Genomic DNA, 17,580 nt, shown 5'->3' with positions numbered 1-17,580 from the left:
ACTGTTTGGTATAGGCTGAGCAGGATGCAGCGGCAAATATAGGGTTGGAACACACTACGTTTTGGCCCCTGTTAATCTTATCTGTCGGCATCCTGCCAAAAACGGGATGTCAATGTATACTGTTAACAGGAATAGTGCACCCGATTCAATTCTGCTGATGAACTGAGCCACCGCTAGTGACTCCTTTCAGGACATATGCACTATTTTAAACGCACTCATGACAGGGACTGTTGTGCTTTTGAAATTGCGCACATGTTCCGAAAGGAGTGACTAGGTGACTCCTTTTGGCCATAGAATTGAATGGGGTCCGCTGCGCCCGTTAACAGAATACTTCAGCATCCCGTTTTCGTCGGGATGCTGACGGATACGATTAACAGGGGCCAATACGTAGTGTGTTCCGACCCATAGGAGTGTTATTTTGTCAGATCATTCACTCTGCAACCTCTTTTGTTCTGCTGATCACTCACCCAACCCACTTGTTTCCACCAGAGTTCCCCTTTAAACCCTTAATGACACGACGTAAATGTATGTCCTGGTACCCTGGTACTTAACGCACCAGGACATACTGTTACGATACTCCCCGACAGGTAGATGAAGCCGCCGCTTGGAATGATCCACTTCTCCAGGAACGCAGGTTGGTTCCAGCCGACCGTCCAACTCCCGACCGGAGGGTACGAACGCGGCCGCTCCCGATCAGCAAATCAGTCGAACTCCTTCCATAGCTAGAAATAACGAAAACGCTGTCCCAATAGTAATTCCCCCCCACAAACGAGACCAGCTCCGTCTTGAGGGTCAAACAGGAATGAATTTAATGGGGCTACCTGCCCGGTATTTATGCAGGTCTCCACCAGGTGGACACTCCCCTAGGGGACCTGATGGAAGACTGTAAAACATAGTGGACAGTAGCCAATCACAGTGGCTTCAACATAAGCTCTTCCCACTTTACCGATACCTCCCTCCTCTCTATCCACCAGACAACTGGGAAGAAATCCAATTATCTCCCAGGACGAAGAAATCCAATTATCTCCCAGGATCAAGAAATCCAATCATCTCCCAGCACAGAGACAATCGCCATCCCAGAACACAACAAGAAAACACATTGAAACATATAAATGACAAAATAGAAGGTGGGCGGCAGCTTCCAGCGGTGTTTGGTGGATAAAGGGTCCGTTTTTAGTTCCATAGGATTTTTACCGAACACTGCTGATTTTTCCTCGGGTCCAAAAAACGGCCGCCGCCTCATGGTCGGCGAACGACGACCACCCGTACGAATGGAATGGAGAGGTGTCTGCGGTTAACCACAACGTTCTAATTGGGGCAGAGAGGTTAACCAGCAGATGGATCTGTCACACATACAATTACCGGAGTGGTGCTCGTGTCATGCACGGAAGGTCCCCGCTGCTATCAGCAGCCAGGGACCCGCTGGTAATGGCAGACATCAGCGATCGCGCTGATGTGTGCCATTAACCCCTCAGATGCCGTGATCAATACAGATCACAGCATCTGCAGCAGTGCGGTCGGTAAAAATGGATGATCGGATCGCCCGCGGCACTCCGATCATCCATAATGGTGGACTGAGCTCCCCTCGCCTGCCTCCGATCGTCTCCAGGGGTCTTCTGCTCTGGTCTGAGATCGATCAGACCAGAGCAGAAGATCACCGATAACACTGATCAGTGCTATGCATATGCATAACACTGAACAGTATTAGCAATAAAATGATTGCTATAAATATTTATAGTGTACCCGTCAGATCCAACAACATTTTTTTTATATATATCACTCAGTACCTAATCCTAATTTTTATGTGTCCAGCATCTTTATTTTTATTTTTTATTACACTTTTAATTTAGCTCACTAGTCCGAATTCCTCTCAAAGGGAGGGGGCGTGGCCTCACTGTGCAGGTCTCCGCCCCCTCCCTTCGTATGCCGTCTGCTCACATCTCCCCTAGCATTAGCAAAACTACAACTCCCAGCTTGTCCTCACTGACAGTAGCGGGACACAAGCTGACAGTGGGAGGATTTTTCCTCCAGCTCTGAGCCCTGCACTCACAGCTGTAAATCAAGGAAGTGTGTCCATGACATAGGTGATGACGCATAGACACAGCAGGACTAGTATGTGTCCAAGCAGGCAGGGGGGCAGTTGTTTGACTGGCTTTTTCAGTATGAAATATTTTCTAATGAAAGCAATTGCAAAACCTATTGGTTTTGCAAGCTTTACAACATATGAAAAGTTTTTGTATCTGACAGTGCCAATTGTAAAAAAAAAAGTTTTAAAAAAGCCAATAAAAAATTTGAAAAATCCCCTCCCCCAATAAAAATGTAAATCGGCCCTTTTTCCCATTTTACCCCCAGAAAGTGTAAAAAAAAAAAAAAATAATAATAATAATAAACATATTTGGTATCGCCACGTGCATAAATGTCCGTACGGGATCAATATAATGTTATTGATCCCGTACAGTGAATGGCGTTAACATAAATAAAAAGTCCAAAATTTCAGCTTTTTTGACACACAATACTCAAAAAAATAAAAATAAATGTAAAGTTTCATATATGCAAATGTGGTATAATTAAAAAAAAAAACAGATCACAGCGCAAAAATTAGCCCTCATACTGCTGCTTATACGGAAAAATGAAAAAGTTATAGGTCGTCAAAATAGAGGGATTTTAAACGCACTAATTTTTTAAGCGGTACAATAATAGAAAAGTATTTTATCATGGGTATAATTTTAATCGTATTGACCCGCAGAATAAAGAAAACGTGTAATTTTTACCATAAATTATACATTGTTACTGTGCATGCGCCAGTCCCTCGTAAGGCGGGAGTAGCGAGGCTTCAGCGAGAGGGTGCGCTAACGGGGCATGAGACTCCACGTCGCGTGGACATGGAGTTGATGGCAATTATTATGCTAATTATGGGGGCGAGCTTAGGAATGTCAGAGGCAGACAACCGGCGGGGGCCCCGCCTTGAAGCGCGATGCAGGGGCCAAACAACGGAACTTTTCCGGCGCATGACTCAGTGGCATTTGGAGGAAGAAAAGTAAGTGACCCCTCATTGGATTCCTGTTCACCCACACTATATTGGGTTTAGTGTGGGTGAACTTGGTGACAGTTTTCTTTTAATATGCACCCCAAATCTTGCAACACATTTTTGGTGTAATTTAGACTAAGTCCCACCCATTGTTATTATATTATTATAATGTAGAAGACGTAAAAATGTTCTCCTGCACTATACAATACAAGCCAGTCCTCATACATGTCCCGTTGTTCCATCTTCCCCAGAAAAATCTTGTGACAAGAAGGGCTGGTGGGGAATCGGTGACATCGCCTGCAAATACTGGTGATGAGTGACTGACTCCATAGGAGTAAAGAGGTCCAACGTAGTCACCCACGGTCCGCAGCCCCAGTTGCTAGGCAACAGCATGAATATATTGGTCCACTGTTTAGATCTTGAAAATGATTAATTCGATGGTCTAAAAGGAGGTGAAAATGTAGGCCTAGATATGATGTTAAAGACGACGAGGAACCCTTGTTTTTTTTTTTTGCTAAGATCTTACATCTAAATTATACAAAATTCTGGCAATTAATTTTGTTAAATTCCAAGAAATAGAAACAATTCTAATTTAGTTTCTGCAGGTATTTCTGTACTATAAAACAGCGCACAAAGGCGACGTGTTCTTTAACGTTTACAATCGTCACAAAGGGTAATAAAGAGTATTGAAAATATATCTTAAAATAAATAAATTAAATAAATTAAATAAATTAATTAATAAATAAATAAATACATAAATAAATAAATAAATAAACACAAAAATAAAATAAATAAATAATTGAATATATAAGTAAATAAATAAATAACTTAATTAATTGAAAGAAATACTGTGGCATGATGCTCTTCTTTTATTCCTCCGGGATATGTTTTGTTGCAAAACTACAACTCCCAGCATGCCCGGACAGCCAAAGGCTGTCCGGGCATGCTGGGAGTTGTAGTTTTGCAACAGCTGTTTGAAAAACTCTGTCGCAACGTGTCCAAAATGCACCGCAAGACAGTTGTTAGACAATGTATGTGCAGCTGTTTTTCAATAGGGCACAAAGTGTGGGGTGAATGTGCCAGCTTCAGGTGCCCTGGCCATCCTCCATTAGGACCATTGGCGGCTCTTCCAAAAGTGTCCCCACAGGGCGCGCACTGCTAAAGTCCCCCCTGCAAAGCGCTCTGGAAGGTGTTGTCATGCCCACAAACATAGCATTACATTAGGATATATTAAAGGGGTATTACAGGAAAAAACTTTATATATAATATATATATTATTTATATATATCAACTGGCTCCAGAAAGTTAAACAAATTTGTAATTACTTCTATTAAAAAATCTTAATCCTTTCAATAATTATCAGCTGCTGAAGTTCAGTTGTTGTTTTCTGTCTGGCAACAGTGCTCTCTGCTGACATCTCTGCTTGTCTCGGGAACTGCACAGAGTAGAAGAGGTTTGCTACGGGGATTTGCTTCTAAACTGGGCGTTTCCCGAGACAGGTGTCATCAGAGAGCACTTAGACAGAAAAGAACAACTCGACTTCATCAGCTCATAAGTACTGAAAGGATTAAGATTTTTTTTAATAGAAGTAATTTACAAATCTGTTTAACTTTCTGGAGCCAGTTGATATATCAAAGAAAAAAAAGTTTTTTCCTGGATAACCCCTTTAAATTCCCCAATTAGAAGAAAACTGTTATTACGAAAGCACTTTTGATATGTCATGGAGGCATGGAAAAGCGCACGCATGGTGCATTCTCTCCTGGCCTTGTGTCACGATACTGAGGAAGACTCATAATACAAGTCTATGGAACTTTCTCCCTCCTATAGACTAATGAGCAGGTAGAGAAGCATGCAACGTTCTTGATTAGAACTGTTAACATGTTTTTAGAATATATCAAAAGGTTTTTTATTTATTTTTATTTTTTTTGACAGGTACACTTTAAAGTGTACCTGTCATATCAGAGAAGAAAATGATGCTTATATATGTCACTCACTTGGTCATGTAGATTCTTAATATGTTTTTTTTATGTGTCTAGCTTCTGTATTTGGCTCACAAATCCCCCTGTTCTTCTGCTCTCTCATTCTGACATCCACTGATCAGGAAGGAGCGTGTCGAAAGCACTGAGCCGGCCTTCACTCACCATGCATTCACTTCCTCCCTGAGTCTGCTGTGCTGTCTCTTCATCCACTCACTGTAGGCTGCTTTGTATCCCCCTCCTCTCTGTATTCATGCTGCAGTCTGATAGGACAGGAGGGAACACAGAGGAATGCTAGTCCCGCCCTCGCTTCCTGCACTCTGTGCTTCAGTCTGGACAAAGATGATGCTGCAGCTGGATGAGATTATGTTCTGGATGGTATGGGGACCCCTTGTGCTCTTTTTTATAAGCCATGATTTCTATATTGTTTTATAATGTTAAGGTTTTGCCGATATATAAAGTTTTTGATTCAGACAGTGCCCATTTAACAATAAAGGGCACTTTTGGCCAGAAATTGTTAGGCTTTTTACACAGTATGGTTTTAGTTTTTTTTGTCATTTTTGTTACTTGGTATTCACAGAGGAGGCTAGCTCAGAAAGGCTTTTTATGTCAATGCTGTTTTTATATTAAAGAGAATTCTTACTTTGCTTATTGTGTAATCCCCTCTGTGCCTATAGGGACATTAGGACATGGCACAAATAGGTAATCCACTCTTGGATTGTCTGTTGCCTAATCCTGTTTCACCACCTGCTGTATTTTTGTTGAACACTACGGTTGGATTAACAGCAGACGGCTCTCCTGTTTTACTCACTTAAGAAGTAGGCCTGATGCTCATATCACTGTAGTCTTTTCTGTACAACCATAATCATGGGATTTTGCTGTTTGACACAGGAAATGTGAAAATATGGAAATGTATTGTTATGAAATACCCAGCTGTGTATTGTTTAAAGAGTACCTGTCATCAAACAATATTTTCTAAACTAACTCAGATTATATTCCCTAACTACTCCTAATACCCCTCCTGCCCTTTCCGAGCTTTAAAAAGCTGTGTATCATACCTTTCCCCTTCTCACATTGTGTGAGCTCGCGACAGTAGAAAGTGGGCGTTCTCCAGCAGGTGCGATGTCACTGAAACATGTGAGAGTTGTGCCTCCCCATGCCCCGCACACACTTCCTGAGTTTGGTCTCCTGCCAGGCCGGGAGGAGACCAAACTAACTGTTTGACTTGTGCAGGGAACAGAACAGAGCCACCTAGTGGCGTTTTTACAATCACATTAAAAACATATAAAAGTTGAGAATTTTAACAGCAAGACATGGTCCTCCGACATATGATACTTTCAACATACGATGGCCTCTCAGAGCTCATCGTATGTTGAAGGCAGCATCAACATACCATGTTCCTGTGTGTCGGGGCCTTGCTAAAATGGCTATTCGGCAGCGCTGACTGCTTCAGCAGCTGCCGGATAACCGTTTAACCCGTTGCCTTCTAAGGAGACAGCAACCAGCTCCTGACTCAAGCCCGTGCCATACAGGCCAGTCACCACCTGATTCCTGTAACTGGGGGCTGGGGTTAATAGCCGACCAGGCTTAACCAAATGAGCACAGATCACACAGATCAATTGAGTTTATGGAACTCCATTAATCTGTATGAGAAATCTAATGATTTGTCCTAAAAGTCCCCTAAGGGACTAATAAAGTCTAAAAAAAAAAAAAGTTTAATAAAAGTAAAAAAAAAAAGCACACACACACACATCAACCCCTTCCATATTAAAAGTTTAAATCACCCCCCCCCCTTTTCCCTAATTGCATATAAAAAATATGTAAACATAATAAAAATAAACATATGCGCAAATGTCCGAACTATAAAAATTTTACGTTAATCCACACGGTCAATGGCATATACATAAAAAAAACAAAGTCTAAAATTGTGTATTTTTGGTCACTTTGTATACCCTAAAAAAATGTATAAAAAGCTATCAAAAAGCCCCATCAAAACAATAATGGTACCGCTAAAAACTGCAGAACAGGGCTCAAAAATAAGCTCTCACACATCCCTGCATATGGAAAAATAAAAAAGTTATAGGGTTCAGAAAAGGACTTTTTTAAACGTACTAATTTCCGTGCAAACAATTACAATTTTTTAACAGAAGTAAAACAAAATTAAACCTATATAAGTTGGCATAAATGTAATCGTATGGACCTACACACACTCAACATACAATGGTCGTTCCGGAACCAATTACCAGTTTTCCATAGAGATATGTACTCAACATACAATGGTTTCAACATACAAGGGTCCTCCTGGAACCAATTAATATTGTATCTTGAGGGATTACTGTAAATAGCAAAGTGTCTTATGATTACATAAGGAACAATATATGAAAAGTTTAGTTTGGTGACAGGTACTCTATAAAGCAGTTTTCCAATCTTACCGATCCCCTGCCACTCCATTGCTGACACTTATCTAACCTCTTTGATAGCGACACATCACATCTACAGCCAGTGATTGGCTGCATTGGGGAGACACCCCTTGATCTCCTTACCAGTGCCCTGGCTCTCCCCATGTAAAGAGCCGCCCCTATTGGGAGGGCCGGGCGCCGAGCATGAGATCACAGGGAGCCCCAGTGGTCTACTCCACATGATTAGACACTTATCCATTATCTTGTGGATAGGGTATAAGTTATTAAGTACTAGAGTTCCCCTTAAATACCAATCAATATTAGTCACTGTCTTTAAGTTGGCAAAACAATTATCAATTTCTTTCTTAGTATTGTCTGTTTCTATCGCTGTTCTCATGACAGATGGGATGTAGATCTGCACAACCCCGCTTCTGTCATGATAGATGGGACGTAGATCTGCACAGCCCCACTCCTGTCATGACAGATGGGACGTAGATCTGCACAACCCTGCTCCTGTCATGACAGAAGGGATGTAGATCTGCACAGCCCCACTCCTGTCATGACAGAAGGGATGTAGATCTGAACAACCCCGCTCCTGTCATGACAGAAGGGATGTAGATCTGCACAGCCCCACTCCTGTCATGACAGAAGGGATGTAGATCTGCACAGTCCCACTCCTGTCATGACAGAAGGGATGTAGATCTGCACAGCCCCACTCCTGTCATGACAGAAGGGATGTAGATCTGCACAACCCCGCTCCTGTCATGACAGAAGGGATGTAAATCTGCACAATCCTGCTCCTGTCATGGGGACGTAAATCTGCACAATCCCTGTCATGGGGATGTAGATCTACATCCCTATGACAGGAGCGGGGCTGTGCAGATTTACGTCCCCATGACAGGAGCGGGTCTGTGTGCAGATCTATGTCCCTCCTGCTGAGAGAGGTGCGAGGAGGGGGCTGTGTATGGGAGCGGGGCTGACGGAGGTGCGAGGAGGGAGCTACCCAGCTCTGCCCTCCCCTCGCTGTATCTTCGGCAATCACCAGACAGCTGAGGGAGGAGTGAAAGCAGAATTGCATAGGACGCAGTTCTGCACCTCACATCAGCTTCAAATCAAACTCATGGCAACATCCAAATCTGCTGAAGAGTCCGGAAAACCTCATCTTTCAAGGTGAATTGTGCAAAAATTGTCAAAGGTCCAAGAGTTTTTTTGTTTGTTTCTTTGTTATTTTAATGTAAAATGTGAGAACCTCATGTTAAACATTATGGCTTTTATCAAGAAATGTCATCGTTCATAGACTAAGGATCATTTTTACACTCAAGTACCGGTCAAATGAGAACTTGAAGAAGTAAAAATCGAGATCCATTAAGACCTTACTAACACTTTAGAATCAATTTATCAAAAGAAATGTAAGAGATGACAGAAGGTTGTTTCCATGCCTTTCGTGCTGGTTTTTATCTGAAGATTCCCTTTACAGAGGAAGAAATACGACGATGCAGAAGGAACTATTGAGTGATTTTCAAAGAAAACAGACAAAGCGCAGGTGAACTCCAGGTCCCAGCAATAGATTTCATACACAGTTATATAATTCAGCAAAAGGAAACCATCAGGCTGACAGGCACTCGGGAAATATGTGTCATCCCTTAGTAGAAGCTTTAGATTGACAGTCAAAACCTTAAAGGGGTACTCCGCCCCAAGACATCTTAAGATGTCTGATCCCAGCGGTGGGATTCCCGCGATCTCCGTGCTGCACCCGGCGTTCGTTCAGTGCCGGAGGCTCGTGATGTAATGACCACGCCCCCTCAATACAAGTCTATGAGAGGGGGCATGACGACTGTCAGGCCCCCTCCCATAGACTTGCATTGAGGGGGCATGGGCGTGATATCACGAGCTTCTGCCCCACATCGCCAGTTATCAGGCACTGAGCGAAGTTCGGTCCGTGCATCGGATGTCTGGGTTGCCGCAGCCGGGATCGCGGAGGTGCCCAGCAATGGGACCCCCGCGACCAGTCATCTTATTCCCTATCCTTTGGATAAGGGATAAGATGTCTAGGGGCGGAGTACCCCTTTAAAGAGACATTATCTGAAAGACAGGCCTCATGTCTTGATTTTAAACACATAGAAAGTTGCATTTTTTTTTTTTTTTTACAGTTTATTTAAAGAAACACACCGGGTAAAACTGCTCCATTGTGTTTAGTCTAAGTTTATGGTGGAATACAATTTGTGCAGAATATACATTAACCCCTTAAGGACTCAGACCATCAGTCACTTTACCATAAAATGTATGGCGCAACCAAAAAAATACTATTTGTGTGGGGAAATTAAAAAGAAAACTGCAATTTAGCAAATTTTTGAAAGTTCAGTTTTCACGCTGTACAATTTACGGTAAAAATTACGTGTTCTTTATTCTTTGGGTCAATACGATTAAAATGATAATCGTGATTACATACTTTTCTATTACTAATCCCTATTGTTAAAAAAAAATCCCAAACTTTTTAACCAAATTAGTACGTTTAAAATCCCTCTATTTTGAAGACCTATAACTTTTTCATTTTTCCATATAAGCGGCGGTATGGGGCTCATTTTTTGTGCTGTGATCTGCACATTTTGTAAAATTTAATACATTTTTTGGGGAATAAAATGTTATAAAAAAAAAAAGCATAAATTTTTGACTTTTTTTTTCTTTTTATGTTCACACCGATCACCGTAAGGGATCAATAACATTATATTTTAATATAATTTGGATATTTACGCACGTGTCGATACCAAATATGTTTATTACATTTTTTTTACACTTTTGGGGGGGGGGGTGAAATGGGGAAAATGGGACATTTACATTTTTATTGGGGGAGAGGATTATTCAATTTTTTTTAAAACTTTTTTTAAAACTTTTATTTACTTTAAATTTTACACTTTAAAGGGTACCTCTCATCAAATAAACTTTTGATATATTTTAGATTAATGAATGTTGAATAACTTTCCAATAGCATGTTAATGAAAAATATGCTTCTTTCTATTGTATTTTTCCCGATCAGTCCTGTCATCAAGCATTTCTGACTCATGCTAGAGTCCTAAACACTCAGAGCTGCCAGCCTGCTTTGTTCACAGCCAAACAGGCTGTGAACAAAGCAGGCTGGCAGCTCTGAGTGTTCTCCTTTGTGAACAAAGCAGACTGGCAGCTCGTAGTGTTTAGGACTCCAGCATGAGTCTGAAATGCTTGCTGCCAGGACTGGTAGGGAGACCCCTAGTGGTCATTTCTTCAAAGTGGAAAATTAAATAGAAAGAAGCATATTTTTAATAACATGCAATTGTAAAGTTATTCTGCATACATTAATCTATAATATATCAAAAGTTTTTTTTGATGAGAGGTACCCTTTAATAGTCCCCATAGGGGACTATTTATAGCAATAAGAAAAGACACAGCAATCGGCACTGTTGAATGAATACTCAGGCGTTACACTCTTCCCTTAAATGTATGCTATCGGCTTCCCTTGACACGCACACCTGTGATCCTCCACGCTATGCTTAACCCCATGTAGACTTCATAACAATGCAATAGTGAGAACGAAAGGAAAGCGGGGGGGGGGGGGGGCAGTTACGAGTCGGGGTCTCTTGGAAGGTCTTTTTATTCGGGTGCATAGAAAATCCTAAAAGCAGGACGCCAGGGTCCGCAGCGAGGTGCAGTGGACTATTTATAGCAATCATTCGATTGCTAACACTGTTCAGTGCTATGCATTGGGTATAGCACTGATCAGTGTTATCGGTCATCTTCTGCTCTGGTCTGCTCGATCTCGGACCAGAGCAGAAGACCCGTCGAAAGCAGCGGAGGCAAGTGAGGGGACCTCCGTCTGCTGTTCTGGATGATCGGATCGCCGCGGCAGCGCTGCGGGCGATCATCCATTTTACAGTGCTGCAGATGCCGTCTGAGGGGTTAATGGTGGACATCTGGGTGATCGCGGATGTCGGCCATTACCGGCAGGTCCCTGGCTGCTATCAGCATCCGGGACCTGCCGCGCATGACCCGAGCATCGCTCCGATGCTCGTGGTCATGTATAGGACGTAAATGTACGTCCTGGTGCGTTAAGTACCACCACATTTACGTCCTGCGTCGTTAAGGGGTTAAAGAAGTTACTGGTTACATGTATTTCAAATTAGCAGGGCAAACGTTCAGAACTATAATGTGTTTCCCATTTGCTGGAAGGAGTCGTTCTGCAACCTGTCCCAGTAACTGTCGTTTCCGTTACAGCGCACGAGGCTTTACTTCATAGGCTGGCACAGTGGATTAGGACTGCATAGTGATGACCGATGGTGATATTTCCCCTGGGCAAATCCTATTTTACTTGGCAAACAAATCTTCCAGTAGGATGGGGGCATATGGGGAGATTTATCAAAACCTGTGCAGAGGAAAAGTTGACTAGTTGCCCATAGTAACCAATCAGATCTCTTCTTATATTTTTGACAAGGCCTCTGCCAAATGAAAGAAGCGATCTGATTGGTTGCTATGGGAAACTAGTCAACTTTTCCTCTGCACAGGTTTTGATAAATTTCCCCCATAGTCTCTTACAACACAATGGGGAGGAGATTTATCAAAACCTGTCCAGAGGAAAAGTTGCTCAGTTGCCCATAGCAACCAATCAGATCGCTGCTTTCAGTTTTGAAAAGGCCTCTGCAAAATGAAAGAAGCGATCTGATTGGTTGCTATGGGCAACTCAGCAACATTTTCTCTGGACAGATTTTGATAAATCTCCCCCAATATGCCAAATAGTTGTTGCAACACCCCTGTAAAAATTATGTAGTCCCAATAACTCTCCATGCTTCACTCTAGCACATGGACTGACTCTAGTCCTAATGTTCTTTCCCTGAGGGGTATACACACACACCCTGGTTGGAGTAGTACTTGCTTACTTGAGCACACTTCTTTGTGGGGCGCACGTCTTCTGAATAAATGATGCCTGCCAGTCACAAGGTCCTATGATGCTATAGACCAGTGGTCTTCAACTTGCGGACCTCCAGATGTTGCAAAACTACAACTCCCAGCATGCCCGGACAGCCAACAGCTGTCCGGGCATGCTGGGAGTTGTAGTCTTTCAACATCTGAAAGTCCACAGGTTGGAGACCACTGCTGTAGACTCTTGTACAAATTCCCCCCCCCCCCCATAGTCTCTGTATTTTTCTGTAGAATCTGTAGATTTCAGAGCCAGAATCCCGACAGACCCCAATGACTGACTAAGGGGTGGTTCACATCACGTTTTCTCCCATACGAGAGCGCATACGGTAGGGGGGAGCTAAAATCTCGCGCTCCCGTATGTAATTCATTTCAATGAGCCGACTGGAGGGAAACGTTCGGTCTGGTTGGCTCACTTTTGCGCCGTATGCGCTTTTACAACTGCACCTAAAACCGTGCTTGACCACAGTTTTAGGTCTGGGGAAAAAGCGCATACAGCGCACAAATGAGCCGACCAGACCGAACATTTCACTCCGGTCGGCTCATTCAAATGAATTACATACGGGAGCGCATACGGAAACATACGGGAGCGTGAGGTTTTAGCTCCCCCCTGCCGTATGCGCTCCCGTATGGGAGAAAACGTGATGTGAATCCAGCCTAAGATGAAGTACCACACCAAGCCCATTGACAAGAGCGGCGCTATTTCTGGAATAAAGTAGCCATTTTTCCTACTCTTATACATCCTTTTGGTCTATAAAGCCTTATTTGATCTTTTTTATGTTATTGATATCAGGTATGATATCAGTGTCACTGTGTCCTGATACTTCTTGGCTGATATCCTTTACTTCCCGTACTATATTATAGTCATCAGCCATTCCAACAGCAAAGACATGACGCAGCGAACAGTTGATATGTACACACAACATTGCAAACAATCTTGGTTTATAACCTATTGTTTTGTGTATACCGCTTGTATGAAGACCTATGTGTTTCCGTGGCTACAGACTAGAAATAAGCCATGCGTATTCCAATCCTGCAACCTTTTCTCCTTCCATTTTCCCCTCCTTCTTAAAGGGGTACTCCCTTGGAATGTTTTTTTTTTTTTTTTTTTTTTTTAAATCAACTGGTGCCAGAAAGTTAAACAGATTTGTAAATCACTTCTATTAAAAAAATCTTAATCCTTCCAGTATTTTTTAGGGGCTGTATACTAACCACAGTGCTCTCTGCCGACCTCTGCTGTCCATTTTAGGAACTGTCCAGAGCAGGAGAAAATCCCCATAGCAAACATATGCTGCTCTGGACAGTTCCTAAAATGGACAGCAGAGGTCAGCAGAGAGCACTGTGGTCATGACATCAGAGGAAATGCATTTCTTTTTTGGATTTCTCTTCAGTATACAGCCCCTAAAAATTACTGGAAGGATTAAGATTTTTTAATAGAAGTGATTTACAAATCTGTTTAACTTTCTGGCACCAGTTGATTTAATAGCATACATTCAGTAGGTGGACAAGAAGTAGAGGACAGGTGGAAAGAGGTATTACAGGTGTATTTGACTACGCAGGGTTTGTTTGTAGTCTGTTACCATGGAGACATACAGATCTGCATAGGAACTGTCTCCACTCTAAACCCTAGCTCTACAAAAAGCTGATTATCTTAATCCTTTTAGCATGTTATCGTTCCTACAGATATGGTAATTTTCTCTCCCAGAATGTAATGCAATATGTGAAGCTATTATTAAATCCTGGAGAATTATTCTACATCTTTATATATTTATATAAATTGTAATTTTAAAGCAATGTGTTATCTGTCAGGGATACATCTGCAATATGTTTTTCATTCTGTGCTGCTGCATTTAAAACAAACTGTTTACAGCGGAGTCTTTTGCAGTATGTTGTTTATGTTCACAAAGAATTTTAAATCACCCGTCGTCAATTACTGGAATCGCTGAAATTTTAAATATTTGTACTTTACTAGAATATTTCGAAAGCTTACATGTCAACATTTGTAGGAGATAAAAATATATAAAGAAAAGAAACCTCTAGGCAGCCAGTCTTGAATTTCAATAAATAAAGGGGTTGTCTGAGACCTTAAACCACCAGCAATACTGATGTCACTGACGTAATTAAAATAATCCTTATTTATAACATTTACTGCAGCACTTTACAATTGAATGCAGGGCCAACTAGAAGTTTTAGGTCTCCTCCTATAGCAGTCTATGGTATTGATAAGGATGACCCTTATGTTTCTGATGACTGATCAATATATTAATACTAATATGGCATTGCTGATGCTGGAGAAAGATATTTGTTAAACTACCCTTAACCCATAAATCCAGCTTGCTATTTGCTTGCAACTAAGAAACCTTGGAATGACACCGGGAGGCCCAAGATGAGACATTAGAAGACAAAACATTTGAGGAAGATACAGATTGTATAGAAGGGCAAAGATCTTAGTTTTTCCAGTCTCAGAGTTAAAAGAGCTGCATAAGTGAACTTTGGCCAAGAAAGAAATAAATGCTTAAATATGCTAAAATATACAGAGATAAAGCTTAACTAACCAATCAAAATGTAACATGATGATTTTGACGTCATAACTAAACCTCCCTTTTTTGTCAAATGTAAAAACAATGTAGTTCTGTGTAATTAAGCAGAACTCCTTGGGCAGCTCTTTAGGCAGTATGCTGAGAAGGAGATATGATAACAACATTCTGTCTGGTGTGTATTCCTTGTGCCAGCACTCAGCAGTATATAGGGGCAGTCACTCACATTTTAATGCCTCACCTCAAGCCATCCTTGACAGTATCATGGTGGCTTGAGGGCCTTACTAGACCCTAAACATCATGAAAACAGAGGTAAACGTTACTTGCATGAGGTTCCATTGTGCACACCAATAAAGTATACAGTCTCCTTACAGCACAAGGTGGTGACAAGTTTACACAGACTTGGATTCAGTGTATAAGAAATGGGTAACAATTCCATAGTAGCTTTCTTGGTAGGAATATGAGTAATTTAGCAAGTCTTTGGAAACACTAGAAGCCCTTTAGGTGTTGCTTTAAAAACAGTCCAAAAAAAACAACACTCTACTAAGAGGGGTCTACTCAGCTTTGCTCACTATGGTGAATACTTAGAAGACTTTAGTTACTAATGGTTAGTCGTGTTACGATACCCTATTGCAGGGTGTAAGGCAAAGCAGGTAATGGCTTGTAATAATGCAGTGGCTTAGGCTTGAGGCCCACTAAGAGTCCAGTGGTAGCAGAAGAGCACTTGTTCAACTTCATTTTTCCTGCAAATACTCTTAGAGGCTAATACAATGTAGACAAATGTCTCCTGGTAGTGTGGACTGGAACTAGACTGAAAGGGAATGTGTCACCAAATGTGACTTTTTTTTTTTAGGTTAAATAATTTTTTCAATTTTTTTTTATATTTATGGAAATATTAAAAAAAGAATTACTTGTCACAAAATATGAAAAATTGAATAATAACTTGATATATCTCCCACCAGCAGAGGGAGCCAACATGAGGAATCTGGTGAAAGCAAGCAACTTGTCTGACTGCTGCAAATTTGACCTTGTCTGTCTACCTTCCTCTTCTGTCTGTGTGCAAAAGGAGAGGGGAGAGTTGTAGTTTTTTCAATTCCCCTGTCACAATTTTGTTGGTGTCTGAAGAGTGGTAAAGAACAGACTACTAGATGTCTCTTGATAGCTCACTGCTCCTCAAGGACTTCAAGAAAATGGTGCTGGCTCCCCCTTTCATTTCCTCTAATCTGTGCTATGCACATGTGCAGTAAGCAGTCCATGCTTTTCTTTAGGACATTCTTAGTCTTAGCTTTCTTATGCCTGCCATAAAGCATCTGTCTAGGTGTTGTGAAGTGACACATCTCACAGAGGCTACAGTAATGGCAGTACACACTTTATTAATAAATCACCTTAAAACTACATTGTCCTAAAACTAAATACATAAATTAAATGCTTTATCTTGATTTAAAAAAATAAAATGGTGATACATTCCCTTTAAGGGTACATATGTGGCCTGTATGGATGTAGGTCTAGCTATGACTGAAGCTAGCTGAATCACATGCAACTACTCTCCTAGAACTGGTTTAAGTCCACCTCTTTCCCCAGGAGAGGATGGTTAGACTTGGGACTGGCTCCCACATTAATTGGCTAGGAGACAACATGTGACCAAATTAACAATTTAGCTGTACAATGAAATGTAAGGAATATGAAAAACATAAACTTTCTGCACTCAAGTTACTTCAGTGTATGCTTTGACTTTTAGTGCAACGCAAAAAAATAAATTTGTAATGCAGATTATCACATTTGCAACCCTATCCAGCACTAGGTTTACACATTACACATCCAGCAAATCTTTATTATCTCAGCCACCCGACAGCCCTAATGGATAGCAGCTGGAGCTGCTGTTCTGGGATACCACACAGAGTGGTGTCCCCAGTGTCACGATCTTAGTATTCCTAGTACACCGCACTGAAGGGTTTCTGTATATTACAAAATGTAAGCTACAGTGCTCCGTAAATCCATCTAGGAAAATGCTTTGCAAATGAATTTTTTACATTTCTTCTAAAAGTAACTAAAACAAAAGCATCAACCAAAAACTGGAAACATTTAAATGAAAGTTAATACAAAAAAAATCTCATTTTATGATGCGGCATGAAACCTCAAACTGTGCTTATTACTGAGAAACAAGAAATGTGAGAAGTATTAGAGTTGGCCATCGTGTCTGCATGATTTAAAATGCCGAAGTGGTCCCGCTGAGCGCCGGCTGACAGCTCTGCCCTGTGCAATTCACCTGGGCAACATGTTGTCTTTTTCTCATTTTTTCAAAGTATTCCTGGCAATACGGCAGCCTCCTCAGAGACCCGTGATATTAACATGCCGCGAACAAGGATCAGGTTGCATTTATTTGGAGTTGAGTGGAAATTACATGCATTGTATATGATCTGAAAGCCTGTGCTCCCATGTTCTGTATTAGAATATGAGCCAAGAGCCGGTGATTATCTGGGATGATGGCTCTGCGTCCGCGTTACCTTTAGAAAAGGTCAATCACTTTCCTATTTTAATAAGAATACCGGGAAGGAATAAGCAGTATTTAGAACTAATTAATGGACATTGCGCAGCCGTGATATATCCCTTTGTCATGTGGAATAATAATTGATTTCTGCATTGGTAGAAGATAGAAATAATTGTCCATTTTGGCTCAAAGGTGATGACAAGCTCCT

General features: G+C 41.4%; 1 protein-coding gene across 2 annotated transcripts in view; it reads left to right on the top strand.

Moving 5' to 3' along the window:
* BAIAP3 (BAI1 associated protein 3) overlaps positions 1-17,580 on the top strand; it is a 353,458-nt gene that overhangs the window by 65,616 nt on the left and 270,262 nt on the right. Inside the window, exon 1 of one of the 2 annotated variants that reach the window (XM_056536554.1) lies at positions 8,509-8,573. The exons of the other annotated variant lie outside the window; for it this stretch is intronic. Coding sequence (XP_056392529.1) covers positions 8,524-8,573 — 50 coding nt within the window. The 5' untranslated portion in view covers positions 8,509-8,523. Of the gene's footprint in view, positions 1-8,508; positions 8,574-17,580 lie in introns of those variants that run through there. 2 annotated transcript variants of the gene reach the window in all.

This window comes from Hyla sarda, chromosome 8, assembly GCF_029499605.1.
Source record: "Hyla sarda isolate aHylSar1 chromosome 8, aHylSar1.hap1, whole genome shotgun sequence".
NCBI classification, from domain to species: Eukaryota; Metazoa; Chordata; class Amphibia; order Anura; family Hylidae; genus Hyla; species Hyla sarda.
The sequence above is the reverse complement of the archived record's forward strand: the minus strand, read 5'-3'. Positions and strand labels throughout refer to the sequence as shown.